This window comes from Mobula hypostoma, chromosome 24, assembly GCF_963921235.1.
Source record: "Mobula hypostoma chromosome 24, sMobHyp1.1, whole genome shotgun sequence".
NCBI lineage: Eukaryota > Metazoa > Chordata > Chondrichthyes > Myliobatiformes > Myliobatidae > Mobula > Mobula hypostoma.
In genome coordinates, this window is record NC_086120.1 from 52,436,462 (window position 1) to 52,461,773 (window position 25,312).

The 25,312-nt window shown below is 42.7% G+C and overlaps 1 protein-coding gene across 2 annotated transcripts in view; it reads left to right on the forward strand.

Moving 5' to 3' along the window:
* Positions 1 to 25,312, forward strand: part of ncanb (neurocan b) — a 400,023-nt gene that overhangs the window by 357,167 nt on the left and 17,544 nt on the right. For both annotated transcript variants that reach the window (XM_063032277.1, XM_063032278.1), the window contains 3 exons: positions 2,037 to 2,195; positions 5,066 to 5,148; positions 22,191 to 22,335. In XM_063032277.1, coding sequence (XP_062888347.1) covers positions 2,037 to 2,195; positions 5,066 to 5,148; positions 22,191 to 22,335 — 387 coding nt within the window. The remainder of the gene's footprint in view (positions 1 to 2,036; positions 2,196 to 5,065; positions 5,149 to 22,190; positions 22,336 to 25,312) is intronic.

Genomic DNA, 25,312 nt, shown 5'->3' on the forward strand with positions numbered 1-25,312 from the left:
CCTGCCTGACAAACCTATTACAATTTTTTGAGGAAATTACCGGTAAACTAGACAAGGGAGATGCAGTGGATGTTGTATATTTGCATCTTCAGAAGGCCTTTGACTAGGTGCCACACATGAGGCTACTTAACAAGATAAGAGCCCATGGAATTACGGGAAAGTTACATACGTGGATAGAGCATCGGCTGATTGACAGGAAACAGAGAATGGGAATAAAGAGATCCTATTCTGGTTGGCTGCCGGTTACCAGTGGTGTTCCACAGGGGTCTGTGTTGGGGCCGCTTCTTTTTACATTGTACATCAACGATTTGGATTATGGAATAGATGGCTTTGTGGCTAAGTTTGCTGACAATACGAAGATAGGTGGAGGGGCCGGTAGTGCTGAGGAAATGGAGAGTCTGCAGAGAGACTTGGATAGATTGGAAGAATGGGCAAAGAAGTGGCAAATGAAATACAATGTTGGAAAGTGTATGGTTATGCACTTTGGCAGAAGAAATAAACGGGCGGTCTATTATTTAAATAGGGAAAGAATTCAAAGTTCTGAGATGCAACGGGACTTGGGAGTCCTCGTACAGGATACCCTTAAGGTTAACCTCCAGGTTGAGTTGGTAGTGAAGAAGGCGAAAGCAATGTTGGCATTCATTTCCAGAGGAATAGAGTATAGGAGGAGGGATGTGATGTTGAGGCTCTATAAGGCGCTGGTGAGACCTCACTTGGAGTACTGTGGGCAGTTTTGGTCTCCTTATTTAAGAAAGGATGTGCTGACGTTGGAGAGGGTACAGAGAAGATTCACTAGAATGATTCCGGGAATGAGAGGGTTAACATATGAGGAATGTTTGTCCGCTCTTGGACTGTATTCCTTGGAGTTCAGAAGAATGAGGGGAGACCTCATAGAAACATTTCGAATGTTGAAAGGCATGGACAGAGTGGATGTGGCAAAGTTGTTTCCCATGATGGGCGAGTCTAGTACGAGAGGGCGTGACTTAAGGATTGAAGGGCACTCATTCAGAACAGAAATGCAAAGAAATTTTTTTAGTCAGAGGGTGGTGAATCTATGGAATTTGTTGCCACGGGCAGCAGTGGAGGCCAAGTCATTGGGTGTATTTACGGCAGAGATTGATAGGTATCTGAGTAGCCAGGGCATCAAAGGTTATGGTGAGAAGGCGGGGGAGTGGGACTAAATGGGAGAATGGATCAGCTCATGATAAAATGGCAGAGCAGACTTGATAGGCCAAATGGCCGACTTCTGCTCCTTTGTCTTATGGTCTTATTGAGGGGGGATCTTATTGAAATGTATAAAATTCTAAAGGGATTGGGCAGGCTAGATGCAGGAAGAGTATTCCCGATGTTGGGGAAGTCCAGAACGAGGGGTCACAGTTTTAGGATAAAGGAGAAGCCTTTTAGGACCGAGATGAGGAAAAACTTCTTCAGACAGAGAGTGGTGAATCTGTGGAATTCTCTGCCACAGGAAACAGTTGAGGCCTGTTCATTGGCTATATTTAAGAGGGAGTTAGATATGGCCCTTGTGGCTAAAGGGATCAGCGGGTATGGAGGGAAGGCTGGTACAGGGTTCTGAGTTGGATGATCAGCCATGATCATACTGAATGGCTGTGCAGGCTCGAAGGGCCGAATGGCCTACTCCTGCACCTATTTTCTATGTTTCTATTGAAGGACCCTACGGAAAATCCTGGCAATTCTGGACATTGTTTCTCACCCTCTGTATGCTACCTTGGCTGAACAGAGGAACACTTTTAGTAATAGACTAAGACAACTAAGCTGCTCTAAAAAGCGCTGTACGAGGTCATCCTTACCCTCGGCCATTAGGCTCTATAACGAGTCAACCTATAGCTGGGGAAGTGATGAACCCCTCCTGTTAGACTGTTTGAGATAACTTATTTTTAAATTCTATCTTACTTCTCTTCTAATATTTATATCTGTGCACTTGTAATGCTATTGACACTGTAATTTCCTTCGGGATCAATAAAGTATCTATGTATCTTTGCAGTGGAGTAACTGAACTCTCCCTTGTCCCCCAGATACGGAGGGCTGTGATCACAACTGGCAGAAATTCCTGGGACATTGTTACCGGTACTTCTCTCACCGACGCCTGTGGGAAAACGCGGAGAAGGACTGCCGCTGTCACGGAGCTCACCTGGTCAGCATTCACTCTGTCGAGGAGAAGGAATTCCTGAATGGTGAGAATTCCCAGTGTTTGTTTGGGGTGTTTGTATTGGATGACTTTTCATCATGGTGGTCACCAGCCTGCCGTCACCACCCACAGTCCCCAGACCCAATTATTCGTTCTCAGCATGCCGTGAGGCGGTTTTCTCTTCACACTTCTAATGCTTCAAATGACGAAGTGTGGTCCGGAAGGGGCAGGCGGGAGTCTGTCTGTTCATGAGCCCTGTGAGTAATGGAGCAGAAAGAGGAAAAAGGGTGCAGCCTGGTTTCTGTTGTTCGGAAAAACAACTGAAGAGGGTTGGGGACATGACCTGCTGAGTTCCCCGGCACTGGGTGTGTGCTTATAGGGACGGGGACACGATCTGCTGAATTCCCCAGGACTTGCTGTGTGTTTATAGGGACAGGGACATGACCTGCTGATTGTTTCCAGAAGTTTATCTTCTCAAGTCAGGCAAACACCTCCCCATCCACCCACCCATCATACGAACCATCAACCCCACCCCAACTGCCAACCATGCTACCCATAAGCCCATCCACTGCAACACCCACTCCTACCACCATCCACCAAACCCTCACCCACCTCACAACACTCCGACCACATCTGCCCCAGCATCCACCCTCCCCAACCACCACCCTCATTTCTACACTCACCTACCTGCCCCTCACCAGCCTTACCTCTACTCCACCTCTACCTCACCTCCCACACAAAATTGCAACTTGCTGTGTGTGGGACCTGCGGCAGGAGAGGCCATTTGGCCCCTTTGTTATTACTTGCCCTGGGTAGACACCTGATTAATCCAAACTCTCGAGAACTTTGGCTTCTATCTGACAAGATCCTGCTCTGGAGTTGGTGGAGCTGAATTTCTGCATCCTCGCTGGCAGTGGGAACACTGAGGGGGTGACGGGTTACTGGGGAGAGACAAACAGAGTGGTGATCGAAGACCATAAGATTTAGGAGCAGAAGTAGGCCATTCAGCCCATCGAGTCTGGTCTGCCATTCAATAATGGGCTGATCCAATTCTATCAGTCATCCCCACTCCCTTGCCTTCTCCCCATACCCTTTGATGCCCTGGCTAATCAAGAACCTATCTATCTCTGCCTTAAATGCACCCAATGACTTGGCCTCCACAGCCGCTCATGGCAATAAATTCAACAGATTTACCACCCTCTGACTAAAGTAATTTCTCTGCATCTCTGTTCTAAATGGACGTCCCTCAATCCTGAAATCATGCCCTCTTGTCCTAGACTCCTCTTCCATGGGAAATAACTTTGTCATATCTAATCTGTTCAGGCATTTTAACATTCGGAATGTTTCTATGAGATCCCCCCTCATTCTCCCGAACTCCAGGGAATACAGCCCGTGAGCTGCCAGACGTTCCTCATATGGTAACAAGATGCTGGAATGGACATCCACTGTACTGAATTGACTTTATTACCTTCATCTTTCATATACATGAGGAGTAAAAATCTATTTAAATGTGCAATGTATAGTAATTTGCAATAAATAGTACGTACAACAGGACAGTCAATATAACATAGAAATACAATTGTATCAGCCTAAATTAATCAGTCTGATGGCCTGGTGGAAGAAACTGTCCTGGAGCCTGTTGGTTCTGGATTTTATGCTGCAGTACTGTTTCCCGGATGGTAGTAGCTGGAACAGTTTGTGGTTGGGGTGACTCGGGTCTCCAATGATCCTTCGGGCCCTTTTCACACACCTGTCTTTGTAAATGTCCTGAATAGTGGGAAGTTCACAACTACAGATGTGCTGGGCTGTCCACACCACTCTCTGCAGAGTCCTGCGATTGAAGGAGGTACAGATCCCATACCAGGCGGTGATACAGCCAGTCAGGATGCTCTCAGTTGTGTCCCTATAGAAAGTTCTTAGAAGCTGGGGGGCCCATACCAAACTTCTTCAACCATCTGAGGTGAAAGAGGTGCTGTTGTGCCTTTCCACCACACAGTCAGTATGTACAGACCACGTGAGATTCTCGGTGACATTTACGCCAAGGATCTTAAAGCTGTTCACCCTCTGAACCCCAGATCCATTGATGTCAATGGGGCGAGCCCGTCTCCATTCCCCCTGTAGTCCACAACCTGCTGCTTTGTTTTTGCAACACTGAGGGAGAGCAGGAGCTATAAGGAGAGTCACTGCTTCAGACCAGTGGCTATTCACCAGATGTGGCCAGTGGCTAGTTACCAGATGTGGCTAGTGGTTATTCACCAGGTGCGGCCAGTGACTAGTCACCAGATGTGCCCGGTGGCTAGTCACCAGATGTGCCCGGTGGCTAGTCACCAGATGTGGCCAGTGGCTAGTCACCAGATGTGGCCAGTGGCTATTCACCAGGTGTAGCCAGTGGCTGTTCACCAGATGTGGCCAGTGGTGAGAATCAATGTGCTGACATCTGGGGATGGACTCGGAAGACTTGTCTATGCAAGAGGCAGGGAGGGAGAGCGACATCTGAACTAAGACGAATGGGGTGCCATCATAGCATGGTGGTTAGTGAGATGCTATTACAGCTCAGGCCATTGGAGTTTGGAGTTCATTCCTGGCATCCTCTGTTAGCATATTTGTACATTTCTCCCCATGTGTGCGTGAATTTCCTCTGGATGCTCCAGGACTGGTTCCACACTGCATTTCTAAATTAATTAATTAAATCAGGAAATCCCTGCTGCCCTGTTAGCCTCTGTGAAGGATTTGCCATTTCTCATGTCCACATTGCGTCACAGAGCATCACAGCATGGCCTTTTGGGCCATCCAGTCCATGCTGACCCATTCACCCATTCGAGCACTGTGAGAGTGGAAGAGAAGTCAGAAATGATAGCAAAAGTTACTCATACAATGAACTGGGGAGCTTGAAACTTCTGTTTTTTCTGGGAACAGGGCTGAGTCGGGAGTACGTCTGGATCGGTCTGAATGACAGGACTATCGAGGATGACTTCCAGTGGACAGATGGCACCCCTTTGGTGAGTTTGGATCAGGCAGTCCGTGAACCCTTCGTGGCCATAGGGACTTGAATTAGAATTCATCCCATTTTGTCGTTCAAGCCCAGCCAAAGAAACCTGAGGCCAGGACCAAGCTGTGGTGAATGGTGGGACAGTGGTTGGGGGCTGCAGGGACCTGGCAGCTTGTGTCTGCCCTTCGGCAAGTCCCAGACACAATGAGCTGCTGGTTGTGGTGTGTGAGATCCTGCTCTGCATGGATAGGCTGTCCCATCCGGAAAATTCCAGCTGCCCTGAGGTTGTACTCAGTACATTATTACATGAAAATATTATTATTCTATGTCCTCCTGGGGACGAGGTCCTGAGCAGGCACCGCTCCCTTTCCTCCATCAGGACCCAACACAAAGGCAGATTTCCTTTACTCTGACCGAGTGCTCTATGTGACGATCAGTACCCACCCACCCATTTTATACACGCTGGCCCGTTCTGTAACCCACTAGCCCATTGCGTAACCATTTCCCACCCACTGGCCCATTCTGTAACCCGCTGGCCCATTCCGTAACCATTTCCTACCCACTGAATCATTCTGTAACCCGCTGAACCATTCCGTAACCATTCCGTAACCCGCTGACCCATTCCGTAACCATTTCCTACCCACTGAACCATTCTGTATCCAGCTGGCCCATTCTGTACCCCGCTGAACCATTCTGTAACTATTTCCTACCCACTGAACCATTCCGTATCCGGCTGGCCCATTTCGTACCCTGCTGAACCATTTTGTAACTATTTTCTACCCACTAAACCATTCCGTATCCGGCTGGCCCATTCTGTACCCCGCTGAACCATTCTGTAACTATTTCCTACCCACTGAACCATTCCGTATCCGGCTGGCCCATTCCGTACCCCGCTGAACCATTCCGTAACCCGCTGAACCATTCTGTACCCATTCTCTGCCCGCCAACATTTGCCAATGTTATCAGTTTGCGTTCACCCGTTAGAATCAGTCCTTCAACAACATATCTTATTGAGGAAAGGTTGAGTGAGCCAAGGCTCCTCTCTTTGGAGTGAAGGAGGATGAGAAGTGACTGGATTGTGGTGTACAAGATGATAAGAGACACAGATAGAGTGGACAGCCAGAGACTTTCCCAGTGCAGAAATAGCGAATACCAGGGGGCATACTGTGGCTCTGCCATGGTGCTGTAATGGTTAGTGTGATACTAATACAGCTCAAGCGTTGGAATTTGGATTTCAATTCCAGCACCTCTGGTAAGGAGTTTGTATGTTCTCCCCTTGGCCATATGAGTTTCCCTAGCTGCTCTGTTTTCTGCAGATGTCCCGATTATTAGTTCAATTGGTCCATAACTCCATAAGACCACAGACACAGGAGCAGAATTAGGCCATTCAGCCCATCAAGTCTGCTCTGCCATTCCATCATGGCTGATTCCGGATCCCACTGATCCCCATACACCTGCCTTCTCGCCATATCCTTTGATGTCCTGACTGATCAGAAAATGATCAACTTCCACCTTAAATATACCCACGGACTTCGCCTCAACCACCATCTGTGGCAGAGCATTGGACAGATTCACTACTCTCTGGCTAAAAAAATTCCTCCTTACCTCCATTTTAAAAGGTTGCCTTCAATTTTGAGGCTCTGAACTCTGGTTCTGGGCAGCTGCACCAGAGGAAACATCCTCTTCACATTCACCCTGTCTAGTCCTTTCAACATCCTCTCCACACGCACCCTATCTAGTCCTTTCAATATTCAGTAGGTTTCAATGAGATCCCCTCACATTCTTTTAAATTCCAGTGAGTATAAGCCTAAAGCTGCTAAACATTCCTCGTATGTCGACCCCTTCATTCCTTGTGAACCTCCCGGGACTCTGTCCAATGACAACACATCCTTTTTGAGATATGGGGCCCAAAACTGTTGATAATACTCTTAGTGTGGCCTGACTAGTGTCTTATAAAATCTCAGCTTTATCTCTTTGCTTTTATAGCCTGAACAAAGTCCAGTGCAGCTTTTGAATCAAAAAAAGTACGAGGAGGAGAATTAGCAGGAAAAACTTTAATTTTTGTCGGATACCTCAAAGAGGGAAAAAGTTTCAAAATTGCATTTGCCTTCTTTACCACAGGCTTAACCAGTACATTAACCTTCTGGGAGTCTTACTCGAGGTCTCCCAAGTACTTCTGCACCTCTTACATTTGAACCATCTCCCCTTTTAGATAATAGTCCGCACTGTTGTTCCTTTTACCAGAATGCATTATCGTACATTCCCCAACACTGTATTCTATCTGTCACTGTATTGCCCATTCTTCAAATGTGTCCAAGTCCTGCTTCCTCAGCACTATCTACCCCTCCATTAACCAAATCATTGACGAACAATGTGAAAAGTAGTGGTCCCATACTGACTTCTGAGGAACACCACTAGTTTCTGGCAACCAACCAGAAAAGGCCCCCTTTTATTCCCATTTGCTGCCTCCCGTCTGTCAGCCATTCCTCTATCCATGCTCGTATTTTTCCTGTAATGACATGGGATTTTATCTTATTAAGCAGCCTGGCACCTTATCAAATGCCTTCTGAAAATCTAAGTAAATGACATCTACTGCCTCTCCTTTGTCCACCCTGCTTGTTACTTCCTCAAAGAACTCTAACAGATTTGTCAGGCAAGATTTCCCTTCACAGAAACCATGCTGAGTTTGACTTATTTTATCATTAGTCTCCAAATACCCCGAAAACTCATCCTTAATAATAGACTCCAACACTTCCCCAATCACTGAGGTTAGGCTAGCAGGCCTATAATTTCCTTTCTTTTGTCTTCCTCCCTTCTTAAAGAGTGAAGTTTCCAGTCCTCCGGGACCATGCCAGAATCAAGTGAGTCTTGAAAGATTATGGCCAATGCATCTGTTATCTGTTCCGCAACTTCTCTCAGGACTCTGGGATGTAATCCATCTGGCCTGGGTGACTTATCCACCTTAAGACCTTTGAGTTTGCCTCACACTCTTTTCTTTGCAATAGCAATGGCACTCACTCCTGCTCTTTGACACTCACCGACCTCTGGCACACTGCTAATGTCTTCCACAGTAAAGACTGATGCTAAGTAGCCATCAAGTTCATCTACCATTTCTCTGTCCCCAATTACCACCTCACCAGCATCATTTTCCAGTGGTCCAAAATCAACTCTCACCTCCCTCTTACTCTTTTGGTAACCTGCTTTATATTATTGGCTAGTTTGCCCTCATATTTCACCTTCTCCCTTCTTATAGCTTTTTTATTTGCATTTTGTTGAATTTTAAAAGCTTCCCAATCATCCAACTTCCCACTCATTTTTGCTACCTTATATGCCCTTTCCTTGGCTTTTATGCAGTCCTTAACTTCCCTTGTCAGCCATGGTTGCCTACCCCTGCCATTTGAGAACAACTTCTTCTGTGGGGCGTATCTACTTTGCGCCTTGTGAACTGTTCCCTTTTCTTTCCAATATTTTTATTAGTTTCTACGTAGAAGAATACAGAGTACAAGAAAGTATATATAAAAGGGTCAAAAAAGATTTTTAAAAACTACCAATTACATTATATCTATTCATAATAACAATCTCATTACCCCGTATACATGTAAGCTAGTTAATAGTTACACTGAAATATACTAATTTATTACAAAAAAGGAGTCTAACCCCTACCAAGACCAAAGCTGTTTATTAAGGAGAAAAAAGGGTAAAATACCTTCTCAAATAATAAAAATTAAGGATAGCCAACATCTGAATTTAAACAATGAATTGAAGGTTTTGAAAGTTTTGAAAATAATTCAGAAAAGGTCCCCACAATGTTTGAAAGTCTTGACGAGATTCAGAAATTGAACAATGAATCTTCTCTAAATCTAAGCATGACATAACGTCGCATAACCATTGAGCATGAGTAGGAGGAGAAACATCTTTCCATTTAAACAAAAGCACCCTCCTAGCTATAAGAGAGCTAAAGGCCAAAATATGTAAATTAGATGTCTTCAGCTTGATATCTTGTCCTGCAACAATACCGAATAGCGCTGTCAGAGGATTAGGTTTAAAATTGACTTTGAAAAATAAAGAAAAAGTTTGAAAAACTTCCTTCCAATATTTTTCAAGACTCGGACACGTCCAAAACATAGTTCGGCACGGACTAGAAGGGACGAGATGGCCTGTTTCCTTACTGTAATTGTTATTTGGTTATATGGTTATATATAAATTAATGAAGCTTCTCCATTATTACATCTGTCACAGTAGGGAGATATATCCGAATAAAAACAAGAAAGCTTATCTTTAGTCATATGGACGCCATATACCACCTTAAATTGTTTGAGGGAATGGCGAGCACATAGCGATGAAGTAGTAACCAGTTTAAAAATTTCATTCCAAGTTTCCTCAGATATTGATGTCTGTAAATCTTGTTCCCAGAGATTCTTAATTTTGTCTAAAGGAACATTCCTTGTCTCCAGTAACATACCATAAATATTAGATATTGAACCATTAAGAAAGGGAGTCAAATTAAAAATTATGTCTAGTAAATTCTTATCTGAGCTTATAGGAAATGCGCATAATTGAGATCTTAGAAAGTCTCTGATTTGTAGATATCTAAAAAAGTGAGTTTTGGGTAAGCTATATTTAGCTGACAATTGCTCAAATGAAAAAAGATTTCCTCCAATAAACAGATCCCAAAAACATTTAATACCCAACCTGTCCCATTCTTTAAAAACTAAATCAGTCATGGAGGGCTTAAAAAAATTAGAATAAGTGGGACTTGAAAGGGAAAATCTCAATAAACCAAAATGTTCTCTAAATTGTATCCAGATCCTCAGAGTATGTTTAACTATTAAATTATCAGTAAGTTTACTTACAAATAAAGGAAGTGAGGATCCAAGAAGACAAATAATGGAAAATTTATTAACAGAGTTAGCTTCTAAAGAAACCCATACTGGACAGTCTACACGATTAATATAATATCGCCAAAATGTAAGATATCATATATTAACTGCCTAGTAATAAAACCTAAAATTAGGTAAGGCTAAACCTCCAGACTTTTTAGGTTTTTGAAGATGAACTTTATTTAAATGAAGACGTTTATTTTTCCATATATAGGAAGATAAAATAGATTCAAGAGAGTCAAGAAAGGACTTAGGAATGAAAACAGGTAAAGCCTGAAAAAGATACATAAATTTAGGTAGAATATTCATTTGAATAGAATTAATTCATCCAATCAACGATATTGAAAGAGATGACCAATTTAATGATATCTTTTTTACATGGTTCAATAAAGTAAGAAAGTTTTCTTTAAACAGGTGTTTGTAATTCTTAGCGACTGTTACTCCCAAAGAAGTAAATTGATTCCTTACAATTTTAAAAGGGAGATTAGTATTAATTGATACCAAATTACTTAAAGGAAACAATTCACTCTTATGTAGGTTGAATTTATCTCCTGAAAACTGGCTAAAACGGGAGAGTAAAGAAAGTACGCAAGGTAGCGAGGTCTCAACATTAGAGATAAAAAGCAATATATCATCAGCGTAAAGTTAGATTTTGTGGGTGATACCTCTCCTTAAAATACCACAGATATCATTAGATTCTCGAAAAGCAATGGCAAGGGGTTCTAAAGATAGATCAGAAAGCAAAGGACTCAACTGACAGCCTTGTCTAGTTCCACGGTGAAGTTTAAATGGTTTGGAATTTTGAAAATTAGTAAGAACTCGAGCAGAAGGAGATAGATAAAGTAATTTAATCCATTGAATAAAATCTGCTCCAAAATTAAAATTTTCTAAGGTTTTAAATAAATAATTCCATTCAACCCGATCGAAGGCCTTCTCAGCATCTAAGGATATCACACATTCTGATATCTCCTGAGAAGGAGAGTAAGTAACATGGCGTATATTAAAATGGGAATGTCGGTTTTTAATAGATCCCATCTGATCATCAGAAATAATAGAAGGTAAAATATTTTCAATCCTATGAGCCAGAACTTTAGAAAGAATTTTAGTATCAACATTGAGTAATGAAATTGGCCCATATGAAGAGCATTCAGTTGGGTCCTTGTTCTTTTTTTAGGATAAGCCAAATAGAAGCTTTATTAAAAGATTGAGGCAAACTACCCAATTTGAAAGAATCCAAAAAGACTAAGTGTAACTGCGGTATAATTAATGAAGAAAAAGCCTTATAAAATTCTCCAGAAAATCCATCCGGACCCGGAGCCTTCCCCAAGTGTAATGAATGTATAGCCTCGGTGATTTCCTCATAAGAAATGGGTTGATCCATCTGTTTGCAATTATCTGCAGATAGTTCCAGAATATTTAATTGATCTAGAAAATTATTCATTACAGTATTATCTTTAAGGGAATCAGAACTATAAAGTTTAGAACAGAATTCTCTAAAGGTATCATTTAGTTCAGAGTGATCAGTTGTCCTTTCACCATTAGTTCTGCACATTTCTTTAATTTGTCGTTTAACTACAGAAGTTTTTAATTGGTTGGCCATTACTTTGCCTGATTTATCTCCGTAAATGTAAAATTGAGTTTTATCTTTAAGAAGCTGAGTTTCAATTGGATATGTTAACAGAAGATCATATTTAGTTTTAACTTCAACACATCTTTTATATAAAACAGGATCTGGAGCTATAGCATATTTTTGATCTAATTGTTTCAATTGATTGGCTAATTCAATTCTTTCTTTATTAGCTTTATTCTTAACACTGGCAGTATAAGAAATAATTTGACCTCTAATATAGGCCTTGAAAGTATCCCATACAATAAGATTAGAAGTCTCTTCCTTTTTATTCTCTTAAAAAAAATAATATGCTTCTCTAGAAATTTTAAAAATTCATTATCAGACAACAAAGTTGTATTAAAACACCAAAATCTGTTGGTTTGAGGAAGACCAGGGAGATTTAAAGATAGAAATACAGGAGCATGATTTGAAACAGCAATCTCTTTATATTCACAGGAATGAACTAATGAAATCATTTGACTGTCAATAAAAAAAAATCAATCCTGGAATATGTATGATGAACATGGGAAAAAAATGAGTACTCCCGATCTAAAGGATGTAAAAAACGCCAAATATCAACAATACCACACTTCAATAAAAAAGATTGAATAAACAAAGCTGATTTATTAAGAGACGCTGGTTTAGAAGATGATTGGTCTAAAACTGGGTCTCGCCAACAGTTAAAATCTCCTCCCATCATCAAAGAATAAAGATTCAGATCTGGTAAAAACGAAAAAAAAAAACACCCAAAGAACCCTGCATCATCTACATTTGGGGCATACACATTGGCAAATACTATTAACTTATTATCTAGTTTTCCTGAAACTATAACAAAACATCCACTAGTATCAGACACTACTTTATGTTGGACAAAGGAAAGTGTATTATCTATAAGAATTGAAACTCTTCTAGATTTGGCCTGAAAAGACGAATGAAAACAAAGTCCATTCTAACGGCTAAAAAAACTTGGATTATCACTTTTGCATATGTGAGTTTCTTGTAAGAAAATAATCGGGACCTTAAATTTCCTAATATAAGCAAAAATCTTATTACGTTTAACAGGGTGATTTAACCCTTTCATGTTAAAACTAAGTAAATTAATAGTTTGGTCCATTTTTAATATTATTTAAAGGAAGGGTTAAAATGTAAGTTAAAACCAAGCCATAAACCTTGAGAAATGGTAACCAAGCAACAAGTTGGCTAAAAATTCGAAAACAGCTTCTGAGAAAAAAAACCATACCCTTGCCCACCTCCCAAAGACCGACTAATAGAAAATCGGCATCTACAACTACGGACAACCCCCCAAAAAACCTGGTGATTGCTCCAATTAATTTCAAGGTTATTTATATTCCAACCTAGACTAAACAATATCCAAACAGGAAATTCAATTCTCGTATATCAAAAATACAGTATTAAAAATACGAAAGGAAATTAGTTACAAGGGTTTACCAAAAGTAAAATATACAATTATTCATACAGAAAGACATTAAACATTTATTCTCATATCTTCATGAAAAAACAGACTAAGTAGTTAGCCTTCAAATTTAAAAAATTGTTGTGCTTCAGCATTCAAACAAAACCATTCGAGGGATCCATCTTTAATGATATTCTCAGTCAAACTAGGTAGCTAAGGGATGGGTTAAAACCCTTGTTAAAAAAATTCCAACAAAGCTTGTTTAAATTTAGCACATTCCTGCATAATCTCAAGCGAATAATCTTTGAGAATCTTAATATTCCACCCTATAACCAATCATGCCCCTTCGATGAGATTTGTGAATTAAAAGTTTCTCATTTAACCTTGTGTCTTCATGTAAGGACAAACTAAATAGCTAGCCTTTGGATTTTAAAAACCTTTGTGCTTCAACAGTCGAACGGAACCATTCAAAAGATCCATCTGTAAGTGTGATTCTGAATCAGGCTGGGTAATGAAGGGAAGTCTTGAAACCCTTATTAAAATTCTCCGACATAACTTCTTTGAACTTAATGCGTTCCTGCATAACCTCAGGCGAGTAATCTTCGACAATTCTAATCTTACAACCATGATAGTCAATCATGCCTCTTCGACGAGATTCGCAAATTAAGAGTTCCTTTGTTTTAAATTCCTGAAAACAGATTATTACTGATCTTGGTCTCTGACCCTTAGGAGGTCTAAACTCAGGAGATCTGTAAACTCGATCAATCATAGGCACAGACATCAAATTCTCCGGAAATAATTCTTGCAAAAAGTTTGCAAAGAATTGAACTATTCCCAGAAACTTCAGCCAACTCTGCTCTACTATTATCCCCACCAGTATCCTCCTTCAACCTACCTGGGCAAGCTCCTCTCTCTTGCCTCAATAATTCCCTTTATTCCATTGTGATATTGATACATGTGACTTATGCCTCTCCCTCTCAAATTGCAGTGTGAATTCAAACATATTATGATCAATGTCTCCTGAGGGTTCCTTACATTAAGCTCCCTGGGTTGGTTTATTACACACCACCAAATCTAAGATAGCCTTTCCCCAAGTAGGCTCAAGCTCAGGCTGCTCTAAAAAGCCATCTCGTAGGCATTCAGCAAATGTCTCTCTTGCAATCCAACACCAACCTGATTATCCCAACCCCCTTGCATGTTGAAATCCTCCATTACAATTGTATCATTACTGTTATTACATGTCTTTTCCAGGTCCCTATGCAAACTCAACCCCATATCATGGCCACTATTTGGAGGCCTATATATGATTCCCATAATGGTTTCTTTACCCTTGCAATTTCTTAACTCCACCCACAAAGCTTCAACATTCTCTGACCCTGTGTCAGCTCTTTTGAAAGATGTAATTCCATCTCTCACCAACACAGCGGCAGCACTGCCTATGCCATCCTGCCTGTCCTTTCAATACAAAGTATATCCTTTGATGTTAAGCTCTTATCCATGGCCTTCTTTCAGCCACGACTCAGCAATACCCACAATGTCATACCGACCAATCTCTAATTGCACAACGAGTTCATCCAGCTAGTTCTGAATGCTACGTGCATTTAAATACAGCACCTTCATCCCTTTTGAATTTTGCCTTTGTGGTACAAATTAACTCTTTACTGTCTGCATTTGTACTAAATCATTGGCTTGTCCTTCCTTATATTCATGTTACATCCATCATCTACTTGTAAACCTGCTGGTTCATCCTCAGATCTATCATACTGGTTCCCATCTCCCTGCCATATTAGTTCAAACCACTCCCAGCAGCTCTAGTAAATAGTAAATTGTCCTGTGATGAGGCTAGGGTTAAACAGGTAGATCGCTGGGCAGTGTGGCTCATTGGGCTGGAAAGGTCTGTTCCACCCTGTATCTCTAGATAAAATAAGACCATAAGAAATAGGAGCAGAATTAGGCCATTTGGCCCATCAAGTCTGCTCCACCATTTCATTATGACCGATCCATTTTCCCTCTCAGCCCGAGTCTCGTGCTTCCCCACCCCCACCCCCACCCACCGTATTCCATCATGCCCTGACCAATCAAGAATCTATCAAACTCTGCCTTAAAGATATATAAAGACTTGGGCTCCATTGCTGCTTTTGTAACAAATTCCACAGATTCTGGGAAACTGTAACCAAGATTTCATGTGAGTTTCTTTCAAAAGTGGCTTTCTCTTTGTTACTCTCCCATAAAGCTGAGACTGGTGAAGCACCCAGGCAACAGGTGTTGTTTGTGCATTCTCTCTCCCATCTCAATCACTGAAGCTTGTAACTCCTCCAGAGTTGACATAGGTCTTTTGGTTACCTTCCTTCACTAGTCCCCTTCTTGCATGGTCATTCAGATTTTGAGGACAGCCTGCTCTAGGCAGATTTACAGCTGTGCCATATTCTTTCCCTTTTTTGATGATTGACTTAACTGTACTTCAAGGGATATTCAGTGACTTGAAAATTTTCATGTATCCATCTCCTGACTTGTGATTTTCAATAACCCTTATGCAGAATTGCTTTGAGTGTTCTCTTAATTTAACGGTGTAGTTTTTGCCAGGAGACTGACTCATTTGGACCTTCCAAATTAGGGTGTTTTTTTTTACTACAATCAATTGAAACACCTTGACTGCACACAGGTCATCTGCATTTAACTAATTATGTGACTTCCAAAACCAATTGGCTGCACCATTCATGACTTGATGAGTCATATTAAAGGGGTGAATACTTATGCAATCAGTTATTTTGTGTTTTATATTTGTAATTAATTTAGATCAGTTTGACATGAAAGAGTGTTTTTCTGTTGATCAGTGGCAAAAAAAAAGTCAGATTAAATCCACCATGATTCAATGTTGTAAAACAATAAAACATGAAAAATTCTGGTGAGGTGGGGAGGTGACTACTTTTTATAGACATTGTATATTCTCGTCCTCTTGAAATGAATGTTAACATTCCATTTGCCTTCCTCATCACAGACTCAGTCTGCAAATTAACCTTTAGGGAATCCTGCACAAGGACTCCCAAGTCCCTTTGTGCCTCAGATTTTTGTATTTCTCTCCATTTAGAAATTAGTCAACCCTTGCATTTTTTCAACCAAAAAACATAGCTGTACATAGAACATAGAACATAGAATAGTACAGGCCCTTCGGCCCACAATGTTGTGCCGACCCTCAAACCCTTCCTCCCATATAAGCCCCCGCCTTAAATTCCTCCATATACCTGTCTAGTAGTTTCTTAAACTTCAGTAGTGTATCTGCCTCCACCACTGACTCAGGCCGTGTATTCCAAGCACCAACCACTCTCTGAGTAAAAAACCTTCCTCTAATATCCCCCTTGAACTTCCCACCCCTTACCTTAAAGCCATGTCCTCTTGTATTGAGCAGTGGTGCCCTGGGGAAGAGGCGCTGGCTATCGGCTCTATCTATTCCTCTTATTATCTTGTACACCTCTATCATGTCTCCTCTCATCCTCCTTCTCTCCAAAGAGTAAAGCCCTAGCTCCCTTAATCTCTGGTCATAATCCATACTCTCTAAACCAGGCAGCATCCTGACAAATCTCCTCTGTACCCTTTCCAATGCTTCCACATCCTTCCTATAGTGATTCGCGAAACCGTATGGCATCTGCTATTTCTTTGCCCAGTCTCCAAATCTTTCTGTAGCCTCTCTACTTCCTCAAAACTACCTGCCTCAGCACCTATCTTTGTTTCATCTGCAAACTTTGCAACAAACCCATCAACCACAACATCCAAATCATTGACATATGTAACACTTGCTTTACCAGGTGGCATGACCTCGGGGTGATAACCCCCTACCCGGGCAAACCTTAGCACTCTTATTTGGGTGGATGCCGCATGTTGTGTCCCCTGTGTAACATCAGTACCCCGAAACAACATTCAGTCCACAATGTGCGGTTAAACGATTAAGATTTTATATTTAAGTATGAGGTTAGTAGAGAAACAAAAGAAAAGGAAAACAAATAAAAGGCGCCAGTAATCTCATAAACATGTCCAGTGCACAATGTTGGAGCTCACGAATTTCCTTTCACTGATCCTCCGCTGGTCGTCGACCCCTGGGCTCCCGCCCCGAGCCCAGGCCCAGCGGGTCCGGCAACCATCCCCGCAAGCCACCTCTTCCCTTTTCATCCTCTTCGCGCCTTCTCCCCAAAGCCTGCGCAAACTAACAGCTTTCACACAGACAGAAAGAATAACATCTATCCCAATTGGTCAGCAAATGAATACAAGTCCCGTTCTCACTAACTGCTACAGAGAACCACTCTCAGCAGTTAACAGTACAGAGAAGCCATTTTAATCCCCTTAGCAGTAACGTAAAAGAAAAAACCCTTACACATATAATGCAAAAAGCAGTCCCAAAACAGACCCCTGTGGAACACCACTAGTCACCTGCAGCCAACTAGAAAAGGCTCCCTTTATTCACACTCATTGCCTTTGCCAATCAGTCTCTGTTTTATCCATGTATATTTATCCATGTATATCCATGTCATCTTTCCTGTATTACCATAGGTTCGTAGCTTGTTAAGCAGCCTCATATATGGCATCTTGTCAGAGGCCTTCTGACAATCCAAGTAAACAACATCCACCGATTCTCCTTTATCTATCCTGCTTGTTATTTCTTCAAGGAATTCTAATAGATTTATCAGACAAGATATTCCCTTGAGGAAACCATCTGACCATGGCCTATTTTATCATGTACCTCCAAGTACCCTGAAACCACTAACTCAACAATTGACCCCAACATCTTCCCAACCACTGAGGTCAAACTAACTGGCCTATAATTTCCTTTCTTCTGCTTCTCAACCTTCTTGAAGAGTGGAGTGACATTTGCAATTTCCAGTCTTCTGGAACAATTCAGGAACCTAGTGATTCTTGGAAGATTATTACTAATGCCTTCACAATCTCTTTAGCCACCTCTTTCAGAAACCTGGAGTGTACATAATCTGGTCCATGTGACTTAACTGCCTTCAGACCGTTCAGTTTTCCTAGCAATAGTAACTTCACACAATTCATGACCCTTAACACCTGTAACGTCCATCATACTACTAGTGTCTTCCACAGTGAAGACTGATGCAAAATACTTATTCAGTTTGTCTGCTCCCCCATTAAGTTCCGTCATTACTACCTCTTCAGCATTGTTTTCCAGTGGTCTGATATCCACTCTTGTCTCTCTTTTACACTTTATGTATCTGAAGAAACTTTTAGTATCCTCTTTAAAATGATTGGTTAACCTACTTTTGTATTCCATCTTTATCTTAATGACTTTTTAAGTTGCCGTCTGTAGCATTTAATAGCTTCCCAATCCTCTATGTTCCCACTAATTTTTGCTCTATAGTATGCCCTCTCGTTGGTTTTAACTTCTCTCGTTAGGTCATCTTGCCTTTAGAGTACTTCTTCCTCTATGGGATGTATATGTCCTGTGCCTTCCAAAGTGCTTCCAGAAATTCCGGGTATTGCTGATCTGACATCAATCCTGTCAGTGTTCTTTTCCAATCTATTTTGGCCATCTCTCTCAAACCTCTTTAATTTCCTTACTCCACTATAGTACTAATACATCTGACTTTAGTTTCTTCTTCTCGAATTTCAGCGTGAATTCAGACATATTATGATCACTTACCCCTAAGGGTTCTTTTGTCTTTAGCTCTCTAATTAATTCTTGGTCATTCCACAACACCCAATAGAGAATAGCTGATCCCCTAGTGGGCACAACCACGAGCTGCTCTAAAAAGCCATCTTGTCTGCATTCTATAAAACTCCCCCCCCCCCTTGGAATTCACCACCAACCTGATTTTCCCAGCCTATCTGCATATTGAAATCCCCCATGACTATTGTGACATTGCCCTTTTGGCATGCATATTCTAACTCCTGTTGTGCCTTGTAGAATACATCCTTACTAGTGTTAGGAGGTCTGCATATAACTCCCATCAGGGTCTTTTTACCCTTGCAATTCCTTAGCTCTATCCGCAATGATTCAACACCTTCTGACCAGAGGTCACCTCTTTCTAATGATCTGGTTTAATTTTTTACTAACAGAGCATCTCCATCGTTCTAGAGCAGGTGTGGCGGAGACAGAGGAATTGAGCTCAAGGTGAAGCTTTTCATTTTAGAATGAAGGAGAAGTCCTCCTTTTTCAAAGAAAGGGGCTTCCCTTCCTCCACCATGAATGCTGCCCTCAGCCGCATCTCTTCCATGTCATGCACATCTGCTCTGACCCCACCCTCCCGCCAACCTGGCAGGGATAGGATTCCTCTTGCCCTCATCTACCACCCTACCAGCCTCCGACTCCCCTGGCCATTCACCTCTCCCCACTGATCTCCCTCCTGGCACTTATCCTTGCAAGCGGAACAAGTGCTACACCTGCCCTACGCCTCCTCCCTCACTACCATTCAGGGCCCTAAACAATCCTTCTAGGTGAGGTGATACTTCACCTGTGAGTCTGTTGGGCTCATATACTGTGTTCGGTGCTCCCGGTGTGGCTTCCTGTGTGTTGGTAAGACCTGAGGTAGATTGGGAGGCCACTTTGCGAAGTACCTATGCTCTGTGCGCCAGAAAAAGTGGGATCTCCCAGTCGCCACACATTTTAATCCCACTTCCCACTCCCATTCCGATATGTCCACTGTCATGATGAGGCCACACTCAGATTGGAGGAACAACACCTTATATTCCGTTTGGGTAGCCTCCAGCCTGATGGCATGAACATCGATTTCTTGAACTTACAGTAATGTCCCCCACTTCACCATTTCCCATCCCCTTTTCCCTCACTCACCTTATCTCCTTGCCTGCCCATCGCCTCCCTCTGGTGCTCCTCCCCCTCTTCTGACTTCCATGGCCTTCTGTCTCTTTCAGTAAAGAACTTCCCAGCTTTTACTTCATCCCTCCCCCTCCAGGTTTCACCTATCACCTTATGGTTGTCTCTGCCCTTTCCCTCCTTTTAAATCTACTCGTCAACATTTTTGTTCCAGTCCTGCCGAAGGGTCTCGGCTAGAAATATTGACTGTACTCTATTCCATAGATTTGCCAGGCCTGCTAAGTTCCTCCAGCATTTGTGTGTATAGCACCTTCAGTCCTGTATTCACCCCTATTCATTTTTGTTCACCTTTTATGTTGCAACTCATTGTGCTGACTCCAAGTTTTCCCTATCAACAGTCCCTCCTTGTTAGCAGTCTCACTGCACGTTGCTTCTGTTTGTAGACCATTTACCTCACCCTCAGCACTATCACATTGCTTCTGTTTGTAGACCATTTACCTCACCCTCAGCACTATCACTACGGTTCCCACCCCCTGCCAAAATGGATTAAGTAACACCTGAGCAACTCTGGCCAACCTGCCCACAAGGATATTGGACCCCTTGGGTTCAGGTGTAACTCATCCCTTTTGTTCGGGGTCCCCCAAAAAGATCCCAATGATCCTCAAATCTGAATTCCTGCCTCTGCACCAGTTCCTCAGCCACACATTCACCTGCCAAACCAGCCTATTCTTACCCTCACTGGCACATGGCACAGGCAGCAATACAGAGATTACCAACCTGGAAGTCCTGTTTCTCAGCTTTCTACATAACTTCTCTCTTCAGGACCTCCTCAACCTGTCTACCTACGTTATTGGTGCCAATATTTACCAAGACCTCTGGTTGCTGATCCTCAACCTTCAGAATTCCATGCTCACAATCCAAAACGCCCCTGATCCTGGCACCAGGGAGGCAACATACCATCTGGGTGTGTCTACATAACCTAATCTCCGTTCCTTTGACTAAGGAATTTCCTATCAACACTGCATTCCTCTTCACCCCCTGCCCTTCTGTGCCACAGCACCAGGCTCAATGCCAGAAGGAGATCACTTTGGCTCCCACCTGCTAGGTCGCCCCCCTCCCCCCAGTATCTAAAGTCCTATTCTTATTATTGAGGGGAATGGCCACAGGTGTACTCTGTACTGGCTGTGGTCCCCCACCCCTTCTCCTGACAGTCACCCAGTTACCTTTCTCCTGCAAACTAGGGGTGACAACCTCCCTGTAGCTCTTGCCTATCACCTCCTTATTCTCCCATGTGAGCTGCAGCTCCAGTTCCTCGGTTCCTCCATTTGGTGCATCTGGTGCAGCGGTGTTTAGCTGGAGACTGGAGGTCTCCCAGACTTCCCACGTCCCACACAGATACAAAACACTGCCCCTGGAGCCATTCTCACTACACTACTATGCCCTAATAGATGAGGAGTGAACGGATAAGAACAGAGAGAGGGTAACCTACAAGACAATTTACCACACCCAAGCCTGACCTCACCTGAGCCCGATGAACTAAAACCAGTCAAAAGACTAGCATACTGCATAAAGAATGGCCACTCCACTTTTACTTGAGTTTTTTTTTGGCCCTTTCTAACAAATCCCTCTTGCTGATTGGTCAGGCCTCAACTCAGAGAAACTGCTGCAAACCTCTGCCTTTAAAATCTTGATTGTCGTCCTGATTAAAAGTTAGCCTTTTTTTACGCAGTTCTGATGTGTGGACCGTCCAAAATAAATAGGTGATTGGAATAAGTAAGGTGATTAGAGGAAAGAATGGGGTTATGGCAAAGGCAGGTTTTCTACACAGGGAAAGGTGGGTGTGGAACACACTGCTGAGGTGGGGGTATAAGCAGACACATTAAGGGCATTTAAGAGCCTGTTAGGCACATGATGAAAGAAAATTGGAAGGCTATGTAGGTGAGAAGGGTTAGATTGATCTTGGAGTAGGTTAAAAGATTGGCACAATGTTGTGAGCTGATGGGCCTGAAGTGTGTTGTTGTGTTCATGTAACAACATGAGGGATTCCAGCTCCGGACTTCCAGCCCAGGACATGCTGTGGGTGGAGGTCCAGACAAGACTTTGATCGTGGTACAAGGTGACATCGACTGTGTTTGGTGCTGGACTCTATGGCGACATTTGCAGGCTGCCCCCAGCACATTCTTGGGCTTGTTGGTTATTAATGCAAATGTCGCATTTCACAGTATGTTTCGATGTACTTGGGGTAAATGTGAATCTGAGCTGAGTGCGGACAGCTCTGAAACCACCTGTTGCATAATGTGACACAGCAGTAACTACTGTTGGAGTTCAGCGGGAAGGTGTGAACCCCTGATTTTTGTTTCCTACTCAGCAATATGAGAACTGGCGGATAAACCAACCTGACAGCTTCTTCGCAGGAGGCGAGGACTGCGTGGTCTCCATCAAACACGAGAACGGGAAGTGGAATGACGTTCCCTGTAACTACAACCTACCCTACATCTGTAAAAAAGGCACAGGTAAACCTGGGGTCAGCAGCTGTTCTTCCTCTCCTCATTGGCTGCAGGGTGACAGGGTCACACTCACATCACCCAATCAGAGCGCACCGCAGTTCCAGTCCAGACTCTAGACCAACGAGACGGCATCTTCTGAGAGTGGACTCTGTTCATTGTAGACACAGGCAAGCACATTAGACATTGGATCCATAGGACACAGTGAAAGATCACTCTTCAATTAGGGACAGACCCCCTTACACATGGGCATATTGGGTCATAGATTCATAGAGTAATACAACATAGGTACAGGCCTGTCAGCTCAACCAGTCCATGCTGCCCACGGTGCCCAGCCAGACAGTCCCAATTTCCTGTTTTGGCTATATTCCTTTACACCACACCCTTCCAACAGCTTCTTAAATGATAAAAAAGAAAATTAAATGATAAAAGAGCCAATTAAAGGAAGGCATGGGCAAGTGAAGCAGCCATCGTCACAGCAGTCGTCATCTGAGTGGACAGAATCAGAGAGGTGAACCATTAATTTGTCTAGTCCCATCGCCCTGCACCCGAACCATACCCCTCCACCTGGACCATACCCTCCATACCTCTCCCATCCAGATACCTATCCAAATTTCTCTGAAGTGATGAGATTGAACCTGATTCCCCTCATGTCCCCTTAAACAGTTCATCCTTCACCCTTGACCTCTTGTTGTCATCTCACCCAAACTCAGTGGGAAAAGCTTGCTTGCATTTAAGCTAACTATACTCCTCGTAATTTTGCACACCTCTATCATATATCCCTTCAATCTTCTGCACTCGAGGGAACAAAGTCCAAACCTGTTTAACCTTTCCCTATAACTCAGGTCCCCCTATCTAAGCAACATCCTTGTAATTTTTTTTGTATTGTTTCAACTTTCTTTACATACTGACACAGGACAAGATAAAACAAAGTTGGCATGGTTTCCTTAAGGGGCAATCTTGCCTTACAAACCTATTGAAATTCTTTGAGATTACAGGTAGGGTAGATAAGGGGGATGCAGTGGATGTTGAATATTTGGATTTTCAGAAGGCCTTTAACAAAGTGCCCACACATGAGGCTGTTTATCAAGTTAAGAGCCCATGGTATTACAGGAAAGTTACTAGCATGGTTAGAGCATTGACTGATTGGTGGGAGGTAGCGAGCTGGAATAAAAGGATCCTTTTCTGGTTAGCTGCCAGTGACGAGTGGTGTCCCACAGGGACTGGTGTTGGGACTGCTTCTTTTTATGCTGTATATCAATAATTTAAATGATAGAAAAGATGGCTTTATTGCCTAGTTTGCAGATGATATGAAGATTGGTGGAGGGGAAGGTTGTGTTGGGGAAACAGGAAGGCTGCAGAAGAACTTAGACAGATTAAGAGAATGGGCAAGAAAGTGGCAAATGCACTGCGGTAGAAGAAAAAAATGTGCAGATTGTTTTCTAAACAGGATGGAAAAACCAAAAATCGGAGATGCAAAGAAACTTGGGAGTCCTTGCACAGACCACTCTGAAGGTTAACTTGCAGTTAGAGGTTGGTGGTGAGGAAAGCAAATGCAATGTTAGCATTCATTTCAAGAGGTTTAGAATTCAACAGCAGGGATGTGATGCTGAGGCTTTATAAGGCAGTGGTGAGGCCTCACCTTGAGTATTGTGAACAGTTTTGGGCTCTTCATCTAAGAAAAGATATCATTGGAGAGGGTTCAAAGGAGGTTCACAAGGATGATTCCAGGAATGAAAGGGCTCTGGACCTTACTTGCTGGAATTTAGAAGGATGGGGGGGGGGGCGGTGTATCTCATTGAAACCTTTCAAATGTTGAAAGGCCTAGACAGGGTAGATGTGGAAAGGATGTTTCCCATGGTGGGGGAGTCTAGGACAAGAGGGCACAGCCTCAGGATTGAGGAGTGTTCTTTTAAAGCAGAGATGCGGAGAAATTTCTTTAGCCAGAGGGTAGTGAATTTGTGGAATTTGTTACCACAGGCAGCTGTGGAGGCCGGGTGATTGGGTGTATTTAAGATGGGGAGTTTAATAAGTTCTTGTTTGGCCATGAAATCAAAGGTTATGGGGAGAAAGCCAGGGAGTAAGGCTGAGGAGGGGAGAAAAGGATCAGCCATGATTGAATGATGAAGCAGACTTGGTGGGCCAAATGGCCAAATTCCACTTCTGTGTCTCAAGGTCTTATGGTCTAATACCTATCCTGTAGGTAGGTGACCACACTGCACACAGTACTCCAAAGTATGCCTCACCAATGTCTTAAACAATTTTAACATAACATTTGAACATCTGTGCTTAATATATTGATATATGAAGCCCAATGTGCCAAAAGCTTTCTTTATGACTCCAACACTTCCAAGGAATTATGGATTTGTATTCCCACATCCCTCCTTTCTATCACTTTTCTCAGTGCCCTACTGCTGATCTTGTGAGACCTACCGTGATTAATCCTACCAAAGTCCAACATTAAAATTCCAATCCAATCCTCCGGAACCTCTCCCGTCCTCATTGATGATGCAAAGATCATTGCCAGAGGCTCAGCAATCTCCTCCCTCGTTTCCCACAGTAGCCTGGGGTACATCCTGTCTGGTCCCGGTGACTTATCCAACTTGTTGCTTTCCAAAAGCTGCAGCACATCCTCTTTCTTAATATCTACATGCTCAAGCTTTTTAGTCCACTGCAAGTCATCCCTACAATTGCCAAGATCCTTTTCCATAGTGAATACTGAAGCAAAGTATTCATTAAGTACCTCCGCTATTTCCTCCGGTTCCATTCACACTTTTCCATTGTCACACTTGATTAGTCTTATTCTCTCACGTCTTATACTCTTGCTCTTCACATACTTGTAGAATGCCTTGGTTTTTCTTAATCCTGTCTGCCAAGGCCTTCTGGCTCTCCTAATTTCATTCTTAAGCTCTTTCCTGCTAGCCTGATAATCATCTAGATTCATAGACCACACCTGGAGTATTGTGTGCAGTTTTGGTCCCCTAAT